Source organism: Mesocricetus auratus, unplaced genomic scaffold (genome assembly GCF_017639785.1).
Source record: "Mesocricetus auratus isolate SY011 unplaced genomic scaffold, BCM_Maur_2.0 Super-Scaffold_100004, whole genome shotgun sequence".
Lineage (NCBI taxonomy): Eukaryota > Metazoa > Chordata > Mammalia > Rodentia > Cricetidae > Mesocricetus > Mesocricetus auratus.
This window is the reverse complement of record NW_024429189.1, coordinates 98,673,417-98,696,606: the sequence shown is the minus strand read 5'-3', so window position 1 is coordinate 98,696,606 and position 23,190 is coordinate 98,673,417. Positions and strand designations below refer to the sequence as shown.

The 23,190-nt window shown below is 44.1% G+C and overlaps 1 protein-coding gene across 4 annotated transcripts in view; it reads left to right on the top strand.

The window, feature by feature from the left end:
- Slc23a2 (solute carrier family 23 member 2) overlaps positions 1-23,190 on the top strand; it is a 92,766-nt gene that overhangs the window by 23,568 nt on the left and 46,008 nt on the right. For 3 of the 4 annotated variants that reach the window (XM_040746336.1, XM_040746334.1, XM_040746337.1), the window contains exon 2: positions 21,140-21,384. In XM_040746336.1, the coding sequence (XP_040602270.1) occupies positions 21,277-21,384 (108 nt within the window). In that variant the 5' untranslated portion in view covers positions 21,140-21,276. Of the gene's footprint in view, positions 1-12,100; positions 12,240-21,139; positions 21,385-23,190 lie in introns of those variants that run through there. The other variant, XM_040746335.1, reaches the window with a different exon arrangement.

The following is a 23,190-nucleotide window of genomic DNA, read 5'->3' as shown; positions in this document are numbered from 1 at the left end:
TGCTCTTGTTTCACTGAATTTCTCTAATTTTTTTGTTGTTGTTGTTGTTGTTGTTGTTGTTTTTTTTTTTTTTTTTTTTTTTTTTGTTCTTGAGATAGGGTTTCTCTGTGGCTTTGGAGGCTGTCCTGGAACTAGCTCTTGTAGATCATCAGGCTGGTCTCAAACTCACAGAGATCCGCCTGCCTCTGCCTCCTGAGTGCTGGGACTAAAGGCGTGCGCCACCTATTTGGTTGTCTTTAACGAGCATTTGCCAAATGTATCACCAGGTTTGGCTTGTCTATATCATACCTGAGATTTGCTTCATAAAATACATTTCCTTATTTATTTTTGTTTTATGTGCATGAGAGTTTTACCTCTATGTATGTCAGTTTCTCATGTGTGTGTCTTGGTGCTAATTATGACCAGAAGAAAGGAATCGGAGTCACAGCCCATTATGTCCTGCTGGGAACCAAACTCTGAAAGAGCAAGTGCTCTTAACCACTGAGCCATTTCTTTGGCACATCCCCTCCCTCCCTCCCTCCTTCCCTCCTTCCCTCCTTCCCTCCCTCCCGCCCTCTCCCTCCTACATGTATGTAGTGTATATACATACACTCAAGCACATACACATACATCTAAAATTACTTAAAAAATGTCGAGTTGAAAAAATTGTGCTTGTATTAAAATATGTCGTCTTCTATTTCTTGCCTTACTACTTAACAATAAAGCACCCCAGCTGTCTCTATGACTTTGTTGTTGTGTTACGGATACTGAAATAGAGGGGAGTGTCCATGGCTGTGCATGCTAATGCCAGGTCAGCATTATTTGTATAAGGACTTACCTTTGGTTTGTGTTGTCTAGAAGCAGTTCATTCACATTGGAAACCATACTTAGTTTGTTTTTTTGCTGTGTTGTTTTTCCTTTTTTTTGAGACAGGGTCTCAACACATTAATCTGGAACTCACTATGTAGACCAGGCAGATCATAGAGATCTGCCTGCCTCTACCTCCCAAATACTGGGATTAAAGGTGTGGGCCACCACACCTGGCCTTGTAGCCTCTTGATCTTCCTTCTTGCGATTTCTGTGAACTCTGAAACTCAGGATTCCCAAGGCTGTGTTCCATTTGCAGGTGGCTCTCAAGGTCTCGGACCCTGTAAGGGGTTGTCTTCCTTCACTTTGCTCTGTGTGCTTGCCTTGCTTGGAGGCCCTTCATACCCCTGCCTAGACTTTCATGAGAACTTCCTTCTTAGGACTCTAGTCAACTATATGACTGGCTCCGAGTCCTATTGGGGTCTTACTCATGGTGTAGCTTGTATGTGTGTGTTTCTCTTATTCACTCCAGACTGTCCAGTGAGATGAGACATGGCTTCAGGTATGGTCCATTCCCATCTCAGTGCATAGACCACCATCACTGTCTGGAAACTGAATGACTCATCTCATTCCGCTTGCTTTAAGACTGTTGTCACTGCCGAACCTGAGATGCCAAGCTCTTTCTAAACTGAGTGCAGATTCTCTGTCATCTCTTCAAGTGAGAGCAAGCAGATGACAACAGAGTACTTGGCTTCACAGTTGAGAACGTCTGCTGTGTTCAGGGGCCCAGTGGCGTGAGTGAGGTGAAGAGCAGTTTAGAAGTAGCTAGGACTACAGATGCAGAGGGATGTGAGTGGGAGCTCCATCAACAATTTTCAGCAGTGAGCAGGAATTCCTGTTCCATCTGTGTCTGTTCCTGAGACCTTACTTGTGTCTGGGATTTTGTTTTGGGTTTACAGTCTGTGTGCTGTTACTCTCTTACTTTCTCACTATCAAACAAGTTATATAAAAATGTTGTACTGTTTACGGTTTGATTCTTAGCAACAAGACAACTAAATATTTACTAAAGACCCATATAAACAATGATGGTGACTTGCAAAAGGAGAGAAGAAAGATGGCTGACTGGTTGTATAATGGTTGCCATGAAGGAGATTACAGGCAGGATTAAAAGGAACTGTTTATGTAAGTGGTCTGAGTTGTTCCCCGCCTTTCTCTGTGGTGTGGAAAATGCCTCCAGTGTGTTTAGTACTGTTTTGTTTTAGATTTGCTGGACAACCTGAAGTTTAACAGTTTCTTTCCTGGATTTGATTAGTAGTTCCCTGTGGCTTAGTGTTTTGTTAGATTTCTTGTGCAGGTTCGAGCTCCCAGCAGAGCTCCTGAGGGGACCCACTTGACAGAAAATTGTTGTTATGTTAACCCCTCACACATGGTTTCTTCCTCTTCTAGTTCTATGTGGAAGCTTAGGCTAGTGGAGCTCCTACCCCATACAGGCCAATTGCTGATAGCAGTTAGAGTAGTGATTTTCAACCTGTGGGTCTTGACTTCTTTGGCGGGGTTGGGGGAGGTGTCACATATCAGATATCCTGCATATCAGATATTTACACTATGAGTCATAACAGCAAAATTACAGTTATGAAGTCACAATGAAACAATTTTATGGTTGGGGGTTACTGTATGAGGAACTGTATTAAGGGGTTTCAGCATTAAGAACATTGAGAACCACTGAGCTAGAGGACTTGGTGGTATTTGAACTAAGTTATAGGGCTGTGCCTTTGCCCGCTCGACATTGGTATAAGTTTGGAAGGATTAGGAGGTGTGGCCTTGTTGGAGGTGTATCACAGAGATGGGCTTAGTGATTTCAAAAGACTGTGTGTGTCAGTAGCTCTTTCTCTGCCTCTTAGCTGCAGTTTAAAATAGAAGCTCAACTGTTCCTGCTGCTGCTCTGCCATCGAGGACTCCAATCTTCTGAAAACAGAAGCTCAATAAGATGCTTTCTTTTTTTTTCTTTTTCTTTTTCTTTTTTTGTATTTACGAGACAGGGTTTCTCTGTAATGTTTGGAGGCTGTCGGTCCAGCCTGGCCTCGAACTCACAGAGATCCACCTGCCTCTGCCTCCGGAGTGCTGGGATTAAAGGCATGCACCACCACTGCCCGGCTTAAGATGCTTTCTTTTATGAGTGTTCTGACAAGGAAAAGAAAAGTAATTGAGACATATGCTAAGGTTTACTTTTAGGGATAAGAGCACCGACTGCTTTTCCAGAGGACCTGGGTTCAATTTCCAGCACCCACATGACAGATCACATTGTCTGTAACTCCAGGGTGTGGCACTCTCACACACACATACATGTAGGCAAAAGACAGTGTTTCTCTGTGTAATGGTCCTGGCTGTCCTGGAACTCTGGAACTCCCTTTGTAGATCAGGCTGGCCTCAAACTCACAGAGATACACATCTGTCTGCCTCTGTCTCCGAAGTGCTGCTATCAAAGGCCTATGTCACCACCGCCTGGCAACTTTTATTTTATGGCACAAGCATGAGTGTGTCTGTCTGTCTGTTTTGCTGGTGCCTGCAGAGCTCAGAAGAGGGCATCAGATCCCCTGGAACTGGAATTATGGATGGTTGTGAAATGTCACATGGGTACTAGGAACTGAATTTAGATCCTCTGCAAGAGCAATAGATGCTCTTAACTGCTGAGACATCGCTCTGGCTTCCCCCCTCCCCCTGCTGCCGCCGCTGCCCCCACCGCCGCCCCCCCCCTTCATTTTGTTTTTCAAGACAGGGTTTCTCAGTGTAGCCTTGGCTGTCCTGGAACTAGCTCTGTAGACCAGGCTGGCCTTGAACCCACAGAGGCCTGCCCACTTCTGCCTCCTGTGTGCTGGGATTAAAGGTGTGAACTATCATACATTTAAATTCTTTCTTTAAGAAAGAGTTGTTTTGGGCTGGAGAAATGGCTCAGAGGTTAAGAGCACTGGCTGTTCTTTTAGAGGTCCTGAGTTCAATTCCCAGCAACTACATGGTGGTTCAAAACCATCTTTAATGACATCTAGTCCCCTCTTCTGGCCTGAAGGTGTACGTGGAGGCGGAATATGGTATGCATAATAAATAACTAAAATCTTAAAAAAGAAGTTTTTATTTTAATTATGTGTGTGTGTGTTGTAGAAGAGGGTATGTGTACATGAGTCTAGGGACTGTGGAGGCCAGAAGTTACAGATCCCTTGGGAGCCAAAAGTGGTTGTGGATCACTCTTTGGGGGTGCTGGGAACTGCACTCTGGTCCGTTAGACCAGTGTGTCTAATCTTAACCACTGAGGTGTCTCTCCAGCCCCAGAGGCTTATACTCTTTAACATGTAGTGTGATCATGATCACATTGTTGTATGCTCTGAAATAACATTTTCTTTCCTCATTTCCACTATGTTCTTTCTTGAGATAAATTATACAGTTACTACGTTAAATAAAATAAAAAGTAAAATTAGTTATAGTCATTAATCTACACTGTAAAGTCTACCATTAGATAATATATTTTAGTGTCTAAGCTTTGGTATTGAGGGGTTTGTCAGCTGCTCAGGAGCAGAGGGACATCTGTGCTGCTTTCTCTTCTGGTCTCAGTCCAACACAGAGGCTTCTTCTTGCATGGAAAGTGCTTCTGAGCTCAACAACTAAACTGATTCCTGCCCCCAGCTAGTGTGAGGAAGAGGGAAAAGCCCTTTTAGCATACCTTTACAAAATTACTGATGTGTAGGAGTGTTTTGCCTGAATGTATATGTAAGAGGACCATGTGTGTGCCTGGTGCTCACAATGGGCAGAGCCCTGGAACTGGGGTTGGGATGGTTGTGAGTGAGCTGCCCTGTGGGTTCTGGGGACTGATACTGGGTGTTCTGCAAGAGCAGCAAATGCTCCTAGTCTCTGGGTCATCTCTTCAGCACCCTTAACGTATTTAAAAAATGTATATATTGGAGCTGGAAGAATGGCTCAGTGGTTAAGAGCAGTAACTGCTCTTCCAGATGACCTGGGTTCAAATCCCAGCACCCACATGGCAGCTCATAACTGTCTGTAACTCCACTTCCAGGGGATCCAACAGCCTCACACCAATGCACATAAAATAAAGTTAAATGAAAAAAAAAAAAAAAAAAGACCTTTAAAAAAAAAAAAAAAAAAAAAAAAAATGTATATATTACATGTTTCCATAATTAGGCAGTTCTCTTTCTATGTTTTGGTGTTAGTGTTTTCCCATTTGCCTTTAGAATAGTAGGCAGTATTACAGTGAACACCCTCAGTGAAAAATTGGGGAGTGTATTCTATTTTAAACTAGGATAACCCTTTAAAACGTGTCTTTAGATGTTAGAAACACTGTACCAGTCAGTGCTGTCACAAGCAGAGGTAGAGGCTAGTGTGTTGTGGGATCCTGCCTGGGTCCCACATAACACCAAGACACTATGTTAATTATGAAGCTGTTGGCCATTTGCTGTGGATTTTAATCAGCTAGCTCTGACTTAATTATTAACCCTTAATTACTCATATATATTTCTATAAGGACTTATCTTTCCAAGGACGCAGCCTTATGCGTCCTCTTCCCATGATCACATGGTGACGACTCACCCTTGATTACATTTCCCAGAATCCTCCTAGACTCCTAGTCCTACCTATCTTGCTTCCCTATTGGCCAACAGTGTTTTATTTATACCAATCAAACATATATACAGAAGGACTTTCCCCATCACCAGTGAGCCTTCATGATTACATAGATAGAGGCCAGTGAGCCTTCATCATTACATAGACAGAGGCCAGTGAGCCTTCATCATTACATAGACAGAGGTCAGTGAGTCTTCATGATTACATAGACAGAGGCCAGTGAGCCTTCATCATTACATAGACAGAGGTCAGTGAGTCTTCATGATTACATAGATAGAGGCCAGTGAGCCTTCATCATTACATAGACAGAGGTCAGTGAGTCTTCATCATTACATAGATAGAGGCCAGTGAGTCTTCATCATTACATAGATAGAGGCCAGTGAGCTTTCATCCTGATTACAAAGAGGGAGGTGGGGATGTCTAGAGGCCAGTGAGTCTTCATCATTACATAGACAGAGGCCAGTGAGTCTTCATCATTACATAGACAGAGGCCAGTGAGCCTTCATCATTACATAGATAGAGGCCAGTGAGCCTTCATCCTCATTACAAAGAGGGAGGTGGGGATGTCTAGAGGCCAGTGAGTCTTCATCCTCATTACAAAGAGGGAGGTGGGGATGTCTAGAGGCCAGTGAGCCTTCAATTAGACTGATGTGTCTTAAAGACAGGAGGAAAGGAAAGGGACAAGAACACAGGTAAAGCAAAAGGCAAAGAGAGGGTCCCCAAGGGCTAGCATGCCATCCGCCACCACAGTGCAGCAGGCTCAGCTGCTGTTCTACTTGGGAAATGCTGCAACCCTGGAAAATTCTTGTCATACTCTGGATCCCTTATGTGTTGTATGTGGGTACAGGGGTGCTCACAAATGTGGCTGCATGTACATAGGGGTGTACTTGCGTATACCTCAGGTGCCTAGGTTTTTCAGCCATGCTGGGCAGGCCCTTTACCGCCAAATTATACCCTCAGCTCTCTCCCCCCTCTTTTTGAGGGGGGTTTCAAGGCAGGGTTTCTCTGTGTCTTTGGAGGCTGTCCTGGAACTAGCTCGAAATCACAGAGACCTGCCTGCCTCTTGCCTCCCGAGTGCTGAGATTAAAGGCATGTACCACCACTGCCCAGCCTTTCCCTTTTTTATTTTGAGACTATAACTTAACGAGGTTGCTACCCTGTCTTGAACTTGGAGTATTCTTCAGGGAACCTGACCTGCAGCTCATGGCAGCTCTCGGTGACATTTTAGGGGTCTTGAGCTTACAGAACCTCCTGTTCTTGGTCACTCTCATTCTTCTGACAGGGGTCCTGTCTTATAGGCTTTTCTTTGGCTGGTGTCTGGTTCTCTTATTTTCCTATGGACTACAGGGTGGTCACATATCTGTTGTCTGTTTGTCTAGAATCACACTTTCTTAACTCAAAAGCTCCTTCATTGGGTCAACCCTATTATTTATTTATTAATCTGTTAATGTGTATATGAGTTGTGTGCAGGTGCCCATGGAGGCCATACCAGGACTTCACTTATAACTTGTGGAACTTATAACTTAGAACAGTACTTGTGGAACTGGAGTATAAGTGGGTGCAGGGGACCAGACTCTGGTACTCTGCAAAGAACAAGTGCCCTGAACGGCCACGCAATCTCTCCAGCCCCACTTTACTTACCTTTTGTTGGGCGTTTTTGTCTCTTGAATTCAACTGGAGATAAACTAGGTAATACGGTGACATTCTTCAATCACACATTTGTAAGTTCTGTGTTTAATTAGACCTCAATTTTTATTTTTATATGCTCTTCCTTCCCCCACAGCTCCTTGTATACCATTTATGTTAGTCTGCTACCTTACTCTCAACCCTGACCTGCACGTCTTGGTTCATGAAGTCATCACACTCCCCCGACTTCCTGCCCTCCCACCTGCTGTGTACACGGATGGTAGATGTCTGTGTGTATCTCTGCAGGTGTGTGGCTGTGAGGCAGTGCTTCATTTCAGCATCACCGGATACCAACAAATGTGAGCCCTCCTCTCCTTCCTTACAGGCTTGATCTGGTTTCACTTGATGAATCCTGTTTCGTTACTAAACATGCGGTGAGCTGCCTACAGGTGGAGGGTGGCACTCACAGGGTGCTGTCTTTTGCTCTCTGGGTGACCCACACTGCTGTTACCCGTTTCAGGGGAAGGGGCTGTGGGCCCTTTGTGCCCCCAGGTGCGGCTTGAGTTCTTCAGGTACTTGCAGGCACACATTCACAGTCATCAGTGGGCAGCCTTGGATGCCAAGGAAGACAGTTAAAAAGTCTGATGGCCAAGGGGAACAGTGAGCCCATTCTTCCCACCCAGAAGCTGGCCCTTTACCGCGAACCTTCCATCTGCCCCGCAGAAGGAAAACCCCCAGCTTCTCCTCACCACACTCCAGGTTTGATGGGGTTTTTGTCAGTTCTTTGCCCAAGTTTCATTTCTACATTTAAATGTGAGGTTTCTTTGTTTTTGAAATATGATCATTATAGTTTACTTAAATATTAAATGTTTATTGGGTTGGGGGCATAACTCAGTGCTTGTATCGTATGCCCTGGGGGTGAGGGAACTATGAAATTTCTCCCTTCTTTTATTTCCACTGGGGTTGAACCTGAGGCCTCAGGCAGACTAGGTAGCCATTTTATAATCCCAGCCCTCAGACTGCTTTGTGTATAAAATGTGTCTGCACACACATATGTGGGCGGGGAACAGTTTGGTTTTAATGTGCCCAAATAATGAAACAGAAACTTCTCAGTCTGCCCCCATGTTCTTTTTAAACACGGCCTGCTTTAGTAAAGAAAGCCATGAGAAGGGGTGGCTCTTCCCCCCAGCTAGAAGTGGGTGTGTCTAGCTTCATGACACGCTGTGAAATGTTGGCTGTGTAGTTGTATGTTTGGTTTGAGAGCCTAGGTACTAGTTGAATGTTTAATTGAATGAGAGGTGAGGATTTGCCTACTGATACAACAGAAGCTGCTATGTGAGTCAGAAACCAGGAGTCAGAATGCATTTTAATTCTGTTGCTCTGTTTGTTAGAATTTTTTTTCCAGTGCTGGAGTTCAGTCCCAGGCCTTGCGCACGCCAGGCTAGCACTCCCGTGGCTCCTGCTCTGGAAAATTGGTTTTTAAACCTTTACCAGTGCCACTTAATTATTATAACACTAGAGGGTGCTGTTAGGTAATGGGCTTGCTTTGCTTTTGGTGCTTAGAACTTCTCCCCTCCATTAAGGAGCCAGCATAGATTTTGTTCATCTGATAATCCTAAATCTCTCATGTTCTCAGGTTAACAAGGACAGAGCACTGCAATGGCAGTAGTGTAACATGTGTCTGGAAAGTTACAATCAAACCAAACAGACGTTATTATTTTTTAATTTAAAATGTTAATTAACATACTAAATAACACCACGACAGTTTCATTCATACTTACTTTTGGTTGGATCACCATACCCTAAATGCTCCTGTGTTATCGCCCAGACCCCATCCCTTTTGTAGCCTTCTGCCCAGTAGTCACTCAATTTTCAAATCCCACATGGTCTTTTCCCTTTCACTTCTCTTCTTAACCCCGCTTCCACGGGCCCCTTTCTAGTTCCCTGGCCTGTACAAACACTTACAAAATACTTATGTTTAAAATTAGAAGTAATGTACCTTGTTTGTCTTCCTCACTTGGTATATTTTCTAGTTTAGTTCCTAAAAAGAAAAAAAAGAGATTATACTAATGAGATATCTTCACGTACTTAGCTATTTCTTTTTAAAAATGCATTTGTGTATGTATGTATGCATACTCATGTGTAACATGCATGTGGACGCCAGGGGACAACCTTGGGTGCTATCCCCAAGATTGTTATTTCCTTTGAGAAAGGCGTCTCTCTCGATGGCCTGTAGCTCACCAGTTAGACTAAACTAGCTGTCCAGCAAGCCCTAGTGCTCTTCCCTCCCTGGTGCTGGGCTCAAACCGCTCACCACACACTTGGCCTTTTACCTCCTACATGGGTTCTGAGGATAGATCCAGTTTGGGCGTCGGGTTCACAGGGCTAGTAACCCTTTGCTAACAAAGTCCTTTCTCTAGTCTTTGAGATTCTGGTCATTTCCCATCCCCACCCACCCCACCCCACCCCACCCCCTTTTTTCTTTTTGAAACACAGTTTCTCTGTGTAGCCCTGGCTGTCCTGGAACTCGATTTGTAGATCCACCTGTCCATTCCAGAGTCATGCAATTAAAGACATCCGCCATGCCCAGCTAGATGCTGGTAATTTGTGACAAATTAAATTCTTTTGTTGTTATTTGTCCAAGTTTAGTCTTTAATTATTTTCCTTCATTTTTATCTTGAATTTAACCTCACATAGTTGCTGCTCACTTGCCTCTTACTACCCAGAGAGAGACATGAGGTGAGTTTTAAATACACACAGATATGAGTAGCACAGGTTTTTCGAGACATGGTTCTTCCATAGCCTGCCCTGAAATTTGCTCTGTAGACCAGGCTGGCTCACAGAGATCTGTCTGTCTCTGCCTCCTGAGTGCTGGATTAAATGCCCCCATAAATGTTTACTGTGACATGACTCATGGTCATTTCCCACAAATGCTCTCTGATCACTGGGGATGAAGCTCTATTTACTTTATTTTTTGTTTATTGTGCCCATTTCCCCAGTTTTGTTTTCTAAGACAAGGTTTTTCTATATAACAGTCCTGCCTGTCCTGGACCTCGAGCTGTAGATCAAGCTGGCCTCGAACTCACAGAGATTGGCCTGCCTCTGCCTCCTGAGTGCTGGGATTAAAGGCGGTCACCACCACAGCCTGACTAGTTCCCTCCTGTTAATGTTAGCTATTCCCTTTATTGGCAAGTAAACTCTATATCTTACATATTGTCTCACCACCCTCTTGGAGGTGAATAGATACAGCTAGGTGTAGGCCATTTGGCCTGCATTTAATAGTGTTATGGGTTTTGTTTCGTTGAAAGACTTAACAGTTTATGAATTTGATATTTTAGCAACAAAAAGTGATTCTCAAATTTAATAATTTTTTTGTTTGTTTTGTTTTGAGACAGAGTGTTAGTATGTAGCCCTGGCTGTACTGGGACTCTTAGCCTGGATATCTGAAAAATGCCTTGTTTAGCTTTTGTACACAGATTCATCTTAACTGAGCAAACAGTTCAAACATTTCCCCAGCTCATGTTCATGCTTTATTGCGTTATGGCATTTCATGTTATTATGAAGTCTTGGGGCAATGCTAGTAAATATAGTCATACTGCACTTAACGAAGAAAGACAGCTTCTGAGGTGCGTCTCTAGGGAACATGGCCGTGTGCATGTATGACTTACAAGATAGACACTGGCCTTATGGCGTAGGTGTCCTTGTGTATGTGGGACAAAACTCAATTTGAAAGCAGACATTTTGTCCCTGCACTCTCCCCCGCCTCCTTGTTCAGACTGTCTGGACACAGGTTCTCCTCTGACTTTACATGAGTCCACTGTACCCTTACAGTGTGGCTCATGGCCCTTTCTCATTCTTAGAACAGCTTAGTCAGTGTCTTTTAACATTATGTCCTAGGTTTATCTGTTCGCCCCATCTTCAGCTTTTAAAGATTTATTTAGTTTTATTCTTGGAAGTGTGTGCCTGCGCGCACATATGTACATCACATGTACGGTGATCGCAGAGGCCAGAAGAGGGTGTTGGACCACATAGACCTAGAGTTACTGTGAGTCACTGTGTGGGTTCTGGGAACTGAATTCTGGTACTCTGTAAGAACAGTTAGTGCTCTTACCCATGGTGCCATCTCTGCAGACTTTTCTCTTTCCTGTTTCTTGGCTCCCTGGGTGCACTGGCGCTCAGGTAGGTGGCCAAGTGGGGACTGTGTTCTGGGCCTTTGGGGCGCTGTACTTCCGTCCTGAACCTTTGCAGTTCTCCAGCCTTCTCCCCAGCTTCCAGATGTCTCCTCCTCTGGTCCCATGGCCTCTTTTCCCCCCTCCTCCCCTTCTCAAGGTTATGGGGATGAGTGGCGCTCTCTGCTCTTTTTCTCCTGGTGCCTCTCTGTCCTTGGGGGCCTCGCTTCTCAGGTGTCCTGTGCTGCTGGCAGAGTCCTTACTGCCTCCTGCCTGTCGACTGAGTGTGGTATTCCTCTGGTTTGGGGAATGCAGTCTAATATAAGAGAGATGGAGACCTGCTCCCACCACACTCTGCCAGCCCTGGCATGGGGTCAGAATGAGGAAGGACAGTCTGGCTGCCTGTGCTGCCCCTTCCTCTTCAGAGACTGTGCATTTACAACCTGTCTGCCAGACACACTGGGGCTGTGTGACTTGCTCTTCAGGGTTCATTTGTGTTGGCTTTGATTATTGTTTAATGATAGGATCCTACCTTGAAATCACTGAAAGAAATTCTTTGAGTTTTGCAGTCTGATGTTATTGGGCTCCTGATTGGGGAAAAGAAACCTGCCAGGGAGTAAAATTAATCCCCCCTTTCACTGAGCTGGCAGCAACATGGGCAGACTTGCTCATCTGAACTGCTTGAAAAGATAGATTTTAATTTCTCTTCTTTGTTTGGGTTTGAGAAATACAATCCCAGCTGCTGCTGGGGTTCTATAATAGAATATCCAGATTGCTCTGAAGAAGCCTGCTGCAAGGCTGGTTTCTAGACTGTAATAGAGGCTTTTGCAGTAACTGTTTGTAACCAGGTGGTGGCCGTTGTGTAATACAAATAGCATTTCTGATGAGGTGCGGTTAGTTATACAATTTTGGCCAGCTTGTGTGGGTTACAAGAGCTGAAATTACTTCAACTCCTGCTACATCCCAGGACAGTCACAACACTGCACAGACGTTGCAGGACAATATTGTGGGCAGATCAAGACTCCTTTGAAGGTATGACCATAACTTGGTACAAAAGCTCTACTTTGGGGGATGAATTCTGAGGCTTCCTGGACTGTGTGCCTGAACATGTCTATGTCTGTTTCTGTGTGTGCATTTGTAACCATGTATGTATCTGTGTGTGAGTATATCTGGCCATATGCCTGGTTTTCTCTGAGTGTTTTCTTGCAGTGCGCGCGCGCACACACACACACACACACACACACACACACACACACACACACACACACACACAGAGAGAGAGAGAGAGAGAGAGAGAGAGAGAGAGAGAGAGAGAGAGAGAGAGAGAGAGAGAGAGAGAGAGAGAGACTCTAGGTGGGTGGTGGGTGAGTAGTTTATAGTTGGTGTTGCCAGGCATTATTTACATATTAGCAACTGAACATTAGCATTTCTACAACTCTCAGAAGGCAATGCCCCTTGTTACACTTGTCAGAGAAAGGGAGAACACGGCAGGCTGCAGCAGGGAAGAGCTCTGAGTGTTCTTGTCTGTTTTCTTTTTTACAGCCTTTTAGGGCTTTGGAGAAAAGGAATGTAAATAACAAAATTCATGAAGACCTGGGATCTCTTTATAATGGAATACATCAACTTTTTTTAAATCCTTGTAAACTTTTTAGATTTTAAGAATATTTGGTTCAGTACAGAAAAACAAAAATCATGATCTCTGTGGTGTCTGACTCTAATGATTACAGTTTCAGTGTTAGGTGGGTCTTGGTTTTGTTATTACTATTATAATGACATGGGATCTTATAAGATTACCGTGACTGGTCTTGAATTCTCAGTCCTCTTGCCCTAGGTTCTTGAAAGCTTGTGTGCTGCTGGAAACAATTCCGCCTTAAAGGTTTTTTTTTTTCCTTTTTTCCTTTTTTAAAAGGAGAAACATTATCCCTTGCAAGGGGGAAAATGGACAGCATGGTTATAGGCTCCCCTTTATGGAAGATTAGAGGAAGTCTTACTTTTTCTATTACTTTATAGTTGGTTTTAACCTGGATAAGGCTTGTAGTCCCTGACTAGGTAATTGCAGTGCTGCTTAGGTAAACTCTTGTCAATCCCTTAGGTAAAATTCCCCTTAACCTTTCTGCAGATAAGAAGGTGGCTTTTGGTGAAATGCAATCCAGGGAGGTGGGCAGAAAAAGATTGTGACAAAGATTTGCAGATGGAGGGGGAAACAGTTGATAAAGAGAACTAAGCAGGCAAAAATCCGGCAAAGGTGGTAAGACATGTGAACAGGGAAGGGGCCCTCTGGATTATAAGGAGATTTGGCTTTGATGTTTGAGGCACAAGGAAAAGATGGGAACCTTCCAGAGTGGATTGGTGTGATCCAAAGAGTAGCTCAGAGAGTTTAAGGAAAGAGATGGGCAATGTCAGAAATAGCACACATGACTCCTCTCAGTGGGGGAGCAGAAGGGGACGGCGACCCTAGAGTTCACTCACAGCCTCTTCTTTGGGGAGGGAGTGGTGCTGCAAAGAGAAGATGGAGCAGGGAACCCAGCACAACAGAGCAGGGGAGCAGGAGCAGTGTCTCCTGGAACATACCGTAGCTTCCAAAGTCTCTTTCATGTTAGAGTGAAGGAGGGCATTGGAGATCTGAAATAAGAGAAAACTCTCTGTGCTTCTTGACAGTAAGCCAGGGACTTGGTCTTCCTTGACTTGTTCCAAACTGGCTACTAGTCGTCAGAGCTTTGTTCTTTTTCATTAAAAAAAAAAAAATCATTTTATTATTTTTCTTAAATTGTGTGTACATGCATGCAGTGCCTTTGGAGACCAGAAGAGGGCATCCTAGAGTTGGAGTTACCCCACATGGGTGATGGAAATCCAACTACAGTCCTCTGCTGGCTAATTTTATATCAGCTTGACACAAACTAGAATCACTGGAGAGGAGAAATTGAGAAATTGTCTCCACAACTGAGAAAATGCCTCCATGAGACTGGACTGCAGGCAGGCCTGTAAGGCATTTTCTTAATTAGTGCTTGATGGGAAAAGCCTAGTCCATTGTGGCAGGAGTCATGCCTGGGCAGGTGGTCCTGGGTTCCGTGAGGAAGGCTGAGCAAGCCACGAGAAGCAAGCCAGTAAGCAGCATCCCTCCATGGCCCCTGCACCAGCTCCTGCCTCCTGGTTCCTAACCGTGCTTGAATTCTTGTCTTGATCTCCTTCAGTGATGGACAGTGCATAAGCCAAATAACACAATAATAACCCTGCCTAGGGCAGGTCCTCTAGAGGAGGAGAAAGTACAGAGCTTGTTCTGTAGGACTAGAGCCTGCATGAGAGCACAATGCCTGCTGTGTTCTCAGAATCCTTGCCCAGCTCACTTTTGCTCCCTCTTTGCCTCAGTTGCTCAAATGGAGACAGCAACCCCTACCAGAATTCTTAAGACGGTTAAAGTAAACCATAATTTGCATCTGGAATTCGATAGTCTACTATGCATTCATTTTTATCTATTGTTAAAATTTAAAGATTTAGTTGTTTGTTTATTTATTTATTATGTATACAGTGTTCTGTCTGTATGTATTTCTGCAGGCCAGAAGAGGGCACCAGATCTATTATAGATGGGTTGTGAGCCACCATGCGGTTGCTGGGAATTGAACTCAGGACCTCTGGAAGAGCAGCCAGTGCTCTTAACCACTGAGCCATCTCTCCAGCCCTATTGTTGAAGTTTAATGTAAGATTAAATTTTACTTTCTGGAGAATTAGGCTCAGTCTGCAAAGGGCTTGCCACACAAGCATGAGGACCTGAGTCTGATACCATGTGAAAAGCTAACCATGGTGGAGATAGGTAGGTCAGCTTAGCCTACTCAGGAGCTCTAGGCCAATGAGAGACCCACCTTGTTTCTTGAATTTCCTGAGGAATGTCACCAAGGTTGACCTCTGGCTTCCACACTCACTAGTATGCACACATTCCTGTCCACGAACATACTCATGCGCACCCACGCACAATTAGCTTTCCACGGTGATTAACGTTGGTTTTGTTTGCTTGTTTCCGGGTGCTAGGGATGAAGCTCAGGACTTGCACATGCAAAGAGAGTACTCTGCTGCTAAGCTACATTCGCCCCACGTTTATATTTTAATTCTCGTCCTACCTCTCCTCCCCTTTCAGGTTCCAGGCACAATATTTCCCTAAATAAACCTGGAGAACAGCAGTTAAGTGTGGTTTCTCCTCCTTGTGACTAGAATGCCCTTTAAAAAAAGTTGTTTCCCTAAAATCTGTGAACGCCTTTTATGTACTTGTCACTGTATCCTTGCCCTGCCTGCTGGGGAAGCTGGACTGATGCCAAGTGCCATGGAAATGCAGAAGGGGAAGAGACAATTCAGGAGTGCCTCTGAGGAGGCGGCCCTTTGAGTTCAAACAGCAAAGATGAGGAGGTGAAAGAGGATTTTATCAGAGTTTTATTTAAATAGTGTTTGGGGAAGCGGTTTCTGCTGGGAAATTCCAGCAGACTTGGCAGTAACTCGTCTGATGTGTATAGGTCAAATATGCAGATTGTTGAGCTTGGGAGAGGCTCAGTTCATAGTGTGTACCTTGTAAGCATTAGCATCTGAGCTTGATCTCCTGAACCCAGGTAAGAGCTATGTACAGTAGTCATATGTGATCACAGTATCCCTGGGGCTCAGTGGGAAGCCAGTGTAATTTGAGATGCTAGGGTCCAGGCTCAGTGAGAGTCCGTGTCTCAAAAAAAAAATCAGGTGGAGTGCGATTGAGAAGACACTGTTAACCTCTGGCCTTTAATGCATATGCACACACGTGTATGTGCACACACAGAGAGAAAAAAGATGGCTGGTGGACTTGTATGTACAAGCACACAAAATAAGCACTGTGCTGACATTTTGCTGTACACAGGCTGTACCTCTTTCCCCAGCTGAGCGGAAGTGAATGTCCTGACCTCCTGTAGGGCGATCAAGAAGCCCTGGGAGGATGGCTTTTTGTGCAATTGTTCATCCTGCAGCCCTGCAGACAGAACCTAGATCCCCCATCGGAAACCAGGCTTCAAATGCTTCTCTTGAAATGCTCTTTTTATTTCTCTTACAGTTTTTTGGGCTGGAGAGGTAGCTTAGTAGTTATGTGTCCTGGCTGCTCTTCCAGAGGACCCAGGTTTAATACGCAGCACCCAATGGTAACTTCAGTTTCCAGAGCTTGTATCGTCCTCTTCTGGCCTCCATAGGTACTAGACACATGTGATGTACAGGCATACATTTAGACAAAACACCTGTACACATAAAACATAACTAAAAAAGAGAGCAAGTCCTTAAGCTAAGACAGTGACAAAAAGGCTTAATGGTGTTTTGGGTACAAAGGTGATCTTTTCTGTGGCAGTACCTGTATATATAGGATCCATGCAGATTTAGTTTTGTGGGAAAGCCTGCTCTGCTGTTAGTGGGCCTTTCCATGTTTGAGAGGGGCCTCTTGTAACTAGTGTCACTGTCTTGCTCCATGGGCTCACTTTGTCACATTTTTCTCTGAGTGTTATGCTTAGCAAATAGTGTATCCAGGTACTGACTCCTGCTTCTGTGTTACTAGAGAGCTTTAGTTACATTGGTGACTTTCAGACTTGATTTGACTGATCCACAGTGTGAAGAACGCATTTTACCTTGAAGCTTGCTGTAAGATAGCTGAAACAACAATGTGTAAAGAAAGAGGGATTTATCTCCTAATTTGGGAGACCTGAAGTCTAAATATCGTGGTGCTAACTTGTGGAAGGCCAGATCCAGGGTTCTAGCAAGGCCAGGGTCTTGCCTGACTGTAATCGCCTCAGGCTAGATGACATCATGGCCAGGGTCAGAGGGATCACATGATAAGACTAGAAATGAAAGTGTGATGCAGGATTTGACTTCCTCTTTTATAGTAGCTCTCTTGCAAGAACAGCCACTCTTCAAGGGCAGAGTCCTCAGTGTCTTCCCTTTGGCGCCTATGACATCACCATCCTGAGGATCAAGTCCCCAGCACAGTCAGAACATCTAAGCCACAGTACTCTGTTGCCCTTTCCCAGTGAGCTGTGCTCTGAAATTGCTGCTGCTTCTGTTTCTGTAGCCCTGGCTAACTTGGGACTTTCTGTGTAGACCAGGCTGACTTGAACTCACAGAGATCCACCTGCCTCTGCCTTTCAAGTGTTGGGATTAAAGACATGTGCCATCACCACTACCACCTGGCTTTGCCTCCTAATTTTATTTGATTTTTCTCTACACAGAAATAAAAAAAAATCTATCAGTCTTTTTTATCTTTTTTTTTTGAAACAATGTTTCTCTGTGTAACTGTCCTGGCTGACCTGGAACTCATTCTGTAGACCAGGCTGGCCTCTCAGATATCCTCCTGCTTCTGTCTCCCCAGTGCTTTTTTGTTTGTTTTCAATCTTTAATGATAAGCCAAGAAAAGAGTTCCCGATCCCAATATATAATCATGTAGTAGACATTTTAAAATATTGGGTCTTCCCTTGATTTTGTGAGTCGTGGATTTAATCCACACCTGCCCTGTTCTTGAAGTGCCACTATATCGTATATTTATAGTCACATTTCTCGTGTCTGGAATGAGTCAGGCCGTTTTTATACCTTCTTTTTAAAATTATAGCCCTGTTTGAGACTTTTTTTTGATACACTCTTTCTGTGTAGTTCAGGCTGGCCTCAAACTGAAAGTCCGCTTGGAGGCTTGTACCACGTGTCCAGTGCTGTTTATAGCCATTCTTGGTCATTCTTTCAGGAATTTTTAGGGATATTAAGATTAAATTTTTATCAGTTTTGCTGATTGGAAAATGAATATCTTTGCAGTAGCTCCAGGAACATTCTGTTTCAGTGGTTACTCAAATCCCTTTTATGGAAAATCAAATAAGATTATGATCACAGGACAGAAATAATTGCTACTTTATATAATAAGAGATACATGATGTGCCTGGCGTACATGGCCACTTAACGTAGAAAATGGCTATTATTACTGTCATTGTCGTCATCATCCTTCAACCACTCCTTCTCCTCTCAAGTGGTCAAGAGCCTTCAGCAAGCAGCCTGGCTCATTCTCTGTCCTTTGGCAAGGAGCAGGAAGAGGGGCCTTGGGGCACCACTGATGAATAATCTTCCCCTAGCGCTAGAGTTCCTGGGAGATTTTCCTCTCTCTCTCTCTCTCTCTCTCTCTCTCTCTCTCTCTCTCTCTCTCTCTCTCTCTCTCTCTCTCTCTCTCTCTCTCTCTCTCTCTCTCTCTCATTGTTGTTGTTATATATACATATATGTGTGTGAGCCTGTGAGAGTGTATATGTACCATTTGTGTATAAAAGCCCTTGAAGGGTAGAAGAGAGTGTTGTATTCCCTAGAAAAGGAGTGACACACAGTTGTAAGTCAACATGTGGATGCTGGGAACTGAACCCAGGTCCTTGGCAAGAGCAGCAAGTGTTCTTAACTGATGAGCTGTTTCTCTAGCACCCACAGTTTTTAAAATGTAGTTTTCTAAAACTTTTTATTTAATAATGATTTTGTTTTTGAGATAGGCTGTCTATATAGCCCTGGTTGTCCTGGAACTCACTATGTAGACTAGGCTTGTCTTGAACTCTTGCCTCTCGCCTAGGTGCTGGGGATTCAAGGTGGGCACCACCACACCTGATCTATGTTTTTATTTTTAATAATGTGTACCTGAGTGTGGGTTTGTGCACCCGAGTGCAGTTGGATTCTCTTTAAGTGGAATCACAGGTAATTGGGAGCAGGGAGCAAAACTCAGGTCTCTAGTAAGTACTCCTAACCTAACTACCGAGCCCTCTCTCCAGCCCTGTGTTGTCACAGATTTGAACAAGTCCATAAACTTCCCTCTGCCTTGTCCCTTCCCTTTCAACTTTTGTGTGTTGCCTCCAGACCTTGGCATTTCCCCTGCAGAAGTGCATCCTGTGGGGTGAAGTCACTGATCTCACGCTGGTACAGGGTTTCTGACCTTGCAGCTGTGTCTGCGAGCCTTGCATGCGTGGGTATGGAAAGTCCAGTCTTTTGCAGCTGTGTCTGCGAGCCTTGCATGCGTGGGTATGGAAAGTCCAGTCTTTTGCAGCTGTGTCTGCGAGCCTTGCATGCGTGGGTATGGAAAGTTCAGTCTTTTGGGACTTCACTGTCTGCCTTTCTGTTCACATTCATTTGTTGTCCATGTGTCCCAAAGCCTTTTTCACAACCTTGCCTCCTCCTCCTAACCAGCTCTCCCACTTGTGGCCAGAAACAAATATTGCCATTGGAGTACAAAATCAGCCCCGTTGAGAATTACTATTTTAAGTAGATGTGGGTATGATAAGGTTGTGTTTTGGTTTTTTTTTTCCTTTTTTTTTTTTTTTTTTTTTTTTTTTGAGACAGGGTTTCTCAGTGTAGCTTTGGAACTAGCTCTTGTAGACCAGAGCTGGTCTTGAACTCAGAGAGATCCACCTGCCTCTGTCTCCCACATGCTGGCACTAAAGGCATGTGCCACCACCACCCGGCTTTTTTTGTTTTGATTATGATAATGTTGTAAATGAGTAGCTACTTCAGAAAGATTTGATGGGTGTCTTGGATTCTCTCCGTGGTTAAGAGCACTGGCTCCTCCTCTCCCAGTGCTCACATAGTGGCTAACAAACATCTGTAACTCTGGTCCCAGGGGGTCTGATGCCCTCTTTTGGTCTCTAGGCACATGGTGCACAGACATACATGAAGGCAGAATACCCATACATACAAAATTTAAAACTTGAGCTGTGTGTTTTGTTTTTCCTTTCTGCTGTCTGGACTGCTGAGTGTTCAACTTTCACATGTCTTTTCTTATTCCTTTGTGCCCCCGCCCCCAACCCAATCCAAATGGAGAAATCTCTGAAAAGGAAGTCTCCAATTTTTGTTCTGTACACTCTTTAGTCTGGTTAGAGTTTTTGCCTTTTGGAGGGCAGATCTGACATTACTAATAACTGCCGCCCTCCTGCCTGCTTGCAATACTCTTTTATTTATAAAAAGCCAGGCACATCTGGGCATGTTTTGCTGTACATGTGCCAGCCCTTGTAGCCTTTGTGCTTTCTCAGTTTTGAAGACAAGTTTTCCAAATGTTTGTTAATCCAGGGTGGATTAGCTGTATTTTCCAGGTTATGCTTTGTGGTTTGAAATTGTTTTAACTTTTTTTTTCTCTCTTTTGAAACTTGTCTGTATGAATTGTTACAGGATCTTCCCGATTTCATAGTTTTTATTTTAGTTTGGAATATTGGGTGTTTCTTTATTGAATAATAGCAACTCTTAGATTACTCAGACTAGTCATATTCATCTTGGATTTGGTAGTGGTGATCTCTCCTTTCCCATCTCTTGTGCTTCCTCTTCTTTTTGGGAGAAGGAGGGAGGCTCTGGGCTTCCTTTTTAGGCTTATGTTTTATCTGATTGAGCCTGCTGCTCTGATTCTTTTTTTTTTTTGTGGTATTCAAATTAACTGAGAACTTACGCTGTTCCTACCTTGCTTGAATTCTGTGTAGCCACTTAATCCTAGGATATTTGCCTCTTATTGGATGTTGAATATCTTCTACTCTCCATAAGATATATGTAGGGAATTTAGAATTACTTCAGTCACCATCCAGTCATGACAAATTGGCTATATTTGCATTGTTTTAAATTTTTAATTAAATTCACTTCTGCATTGGCACAAGTCACTTTTTAAGTGCCCTAGTGATCTCTGCTAGATAGGGCAGGAACAGAATATTTTTATCCCTGGAGAGTGTTCTGTCAGGTAGCTTGGGGCTAATGCAGTTGGAGGACTACCTTAGCTGTTTTTTCTTCCTAGTATTCTGATATTTTTGACACTGTTTTCATGCTCCTTTTTCAGCAGGCGGTCGACTGTGAGTGATGAGGGTCAGTTCTTGAAGCATTGGTGGTGTCTTGTCAGCTGTTTGGGTATACTCGGACTGTGCAGGCAGCCTTCTCTGACTTTTCTGCATTGTCTTTTGCAGGTGATAAGAGATGACACTAATCTCTGTCTGAGAATCCTGTGTGCTGAAGAGCTGTTTCTGCTTGAGCTCCTGGCTTGAACAAGCCTTCACTGTAGCCACGTCAGGCCAACGCTTGTGTAGGTTGCTCAACTTCCTTAATGATGGGTATTGGCAAGAACACGACCTCCAAATCAGTGGAGGCTGGGAGTTCCACAGAGGGCAAATATGAAGAGGAAGGGAAGCACCCCAATTTCTTTACTCTCCCGGTAAGAGCATTTCCTGCCTTCTCGGTCTTCTCTGGAGTAGATGCAGGACAGACTTTAACACTTGTGTTTCAGTGAACATGGTGGCACTGAAAATCAGCTGCCTCTTATGTTGTCTTCGACACAACCAAGTATTGGCTATACTCTCAGTCATCCTCAGGGCACCTATTGGGTTAATGTTTTAAAATTGTCCCAATGCTTACCGTATTCTGGAGTCTTTATTTTCTCTTCAAAACTGTCCTGGCAGGAAGTAATGTGATCCAACTTTCGAATTGCAGATGGGAGGGATGAATGACATATTATTAAAATCCTGTATTAGACATTTCCAAAGACGTAGCTCATACCCAACACACCGTCAGCTACCTTGAAACTGGCTGATGCAACAAAGCACCTTCCTTCCTTCCTTCCTTCCTTCCTTCCTTCCTTCCTTCCTTCCTTCCTTCCTTCCTTCCTTCCTTCCTTCCTTCCTTCCTTTTTTGGTTCTTTGAGAATTTTATACAATGTAATTTGAGTGAATCCACTCCTCTTCCCCCGTGTCCTATGTTCCTTTCTATCCTATTCTTGAGATTTCTTTTTTGTTTTCTTTTCCCACCAAGTCCAGTTTGTATTGAGAGTTGAGACTTCACTGCTGTGTGGTTGAGCTACCAGTGCTCGTGTCATTAAAGAAAACAGACTCTCCTATCCCTGCAGCTATCAAATGCCAATAGTTCCTCAGCTAGTATTGGGATTTCTTGGTCATCTTGCCCATTCCATGCTGGGATTTTGTCTTAAAGCCTCTATTCTTACAGTCCTGTACAGCCCTGTGTGACACTGGTGGCCACAGTCAAACAAAACCATATGGAGTAGCTGATACTACAGCCCAAAGCTCATAGGCCTGGGAATCGTGGCCTTTGGTATTTCTCAGCCCTGGTCTCCTCCAGGTGCTCCTGTAGCTGCACTGAGTTGTGGCTCACCTGTCCTTTAACTGTACTCGTGACACGGCTGTCCCTGGTCCCGTAGTGAAATTGCGAAGATTGTGTTCCAGCCCTCACATAGAGAAGAATGGATGGTGGTGAGGTGACTAATGTCTGTCTGGCACATACCAAGCCCTTGTGCTTTGTGCTTTCACATCTTCTTTCCAAAGTGAGGCTGACAGATATTGACTTAGAGATGCCTGCTGTGGTTCCAGTGTGGCCTGTTTCCTACAGATCTCATCTTGGAATTTAGTCCCCATTAGGAAATATGAAGAGATGGCACCAGGTGGAACTTTGAAGAGGAGACTAGAGCTCTGCCCTTTTGAATGGATAATCCATTCATGCATGTGATTAATAGATGGATGTGCCAGTTGACTATCAAAGCCAGCTTAGCTAGGTCTCAGGTACATTCCCTGTCTTTCATTATGAGCAGTTCTCCACAGTTTCCGGACTCTGTAGGCAAAAGAGCCATCACCAGACACAGCGTCTTGAAACTTGGGTCAGAACCGCAACAGCTATTTTTTTCTTTTTCTCCTTTTAAATCTCTATTTTACATATGTGGGTGCTTTGCCTGCTTGTATGTGTACCACATGCATGCAGTGCCTGAGAGGCCAGACGGGTATTGGATCCTCTGACAGCAGTTACAGTGGGTTTGAGCCACCATGTAGGTGCTGGGAATTGTACTAATGTTTTATGTTTCTCACCTAAATAATGTGGGACCAGTATGCCAAGTTCCCAACCCTACCCCTGCAAATCATTCTGATATGACTGTACCCATAGCCTACATTTAGCTCAACTTCAATTCTGCTCATTTCTTCAGCCACCCTACAAGCCATGTTAATAGTGCAGATCAAAA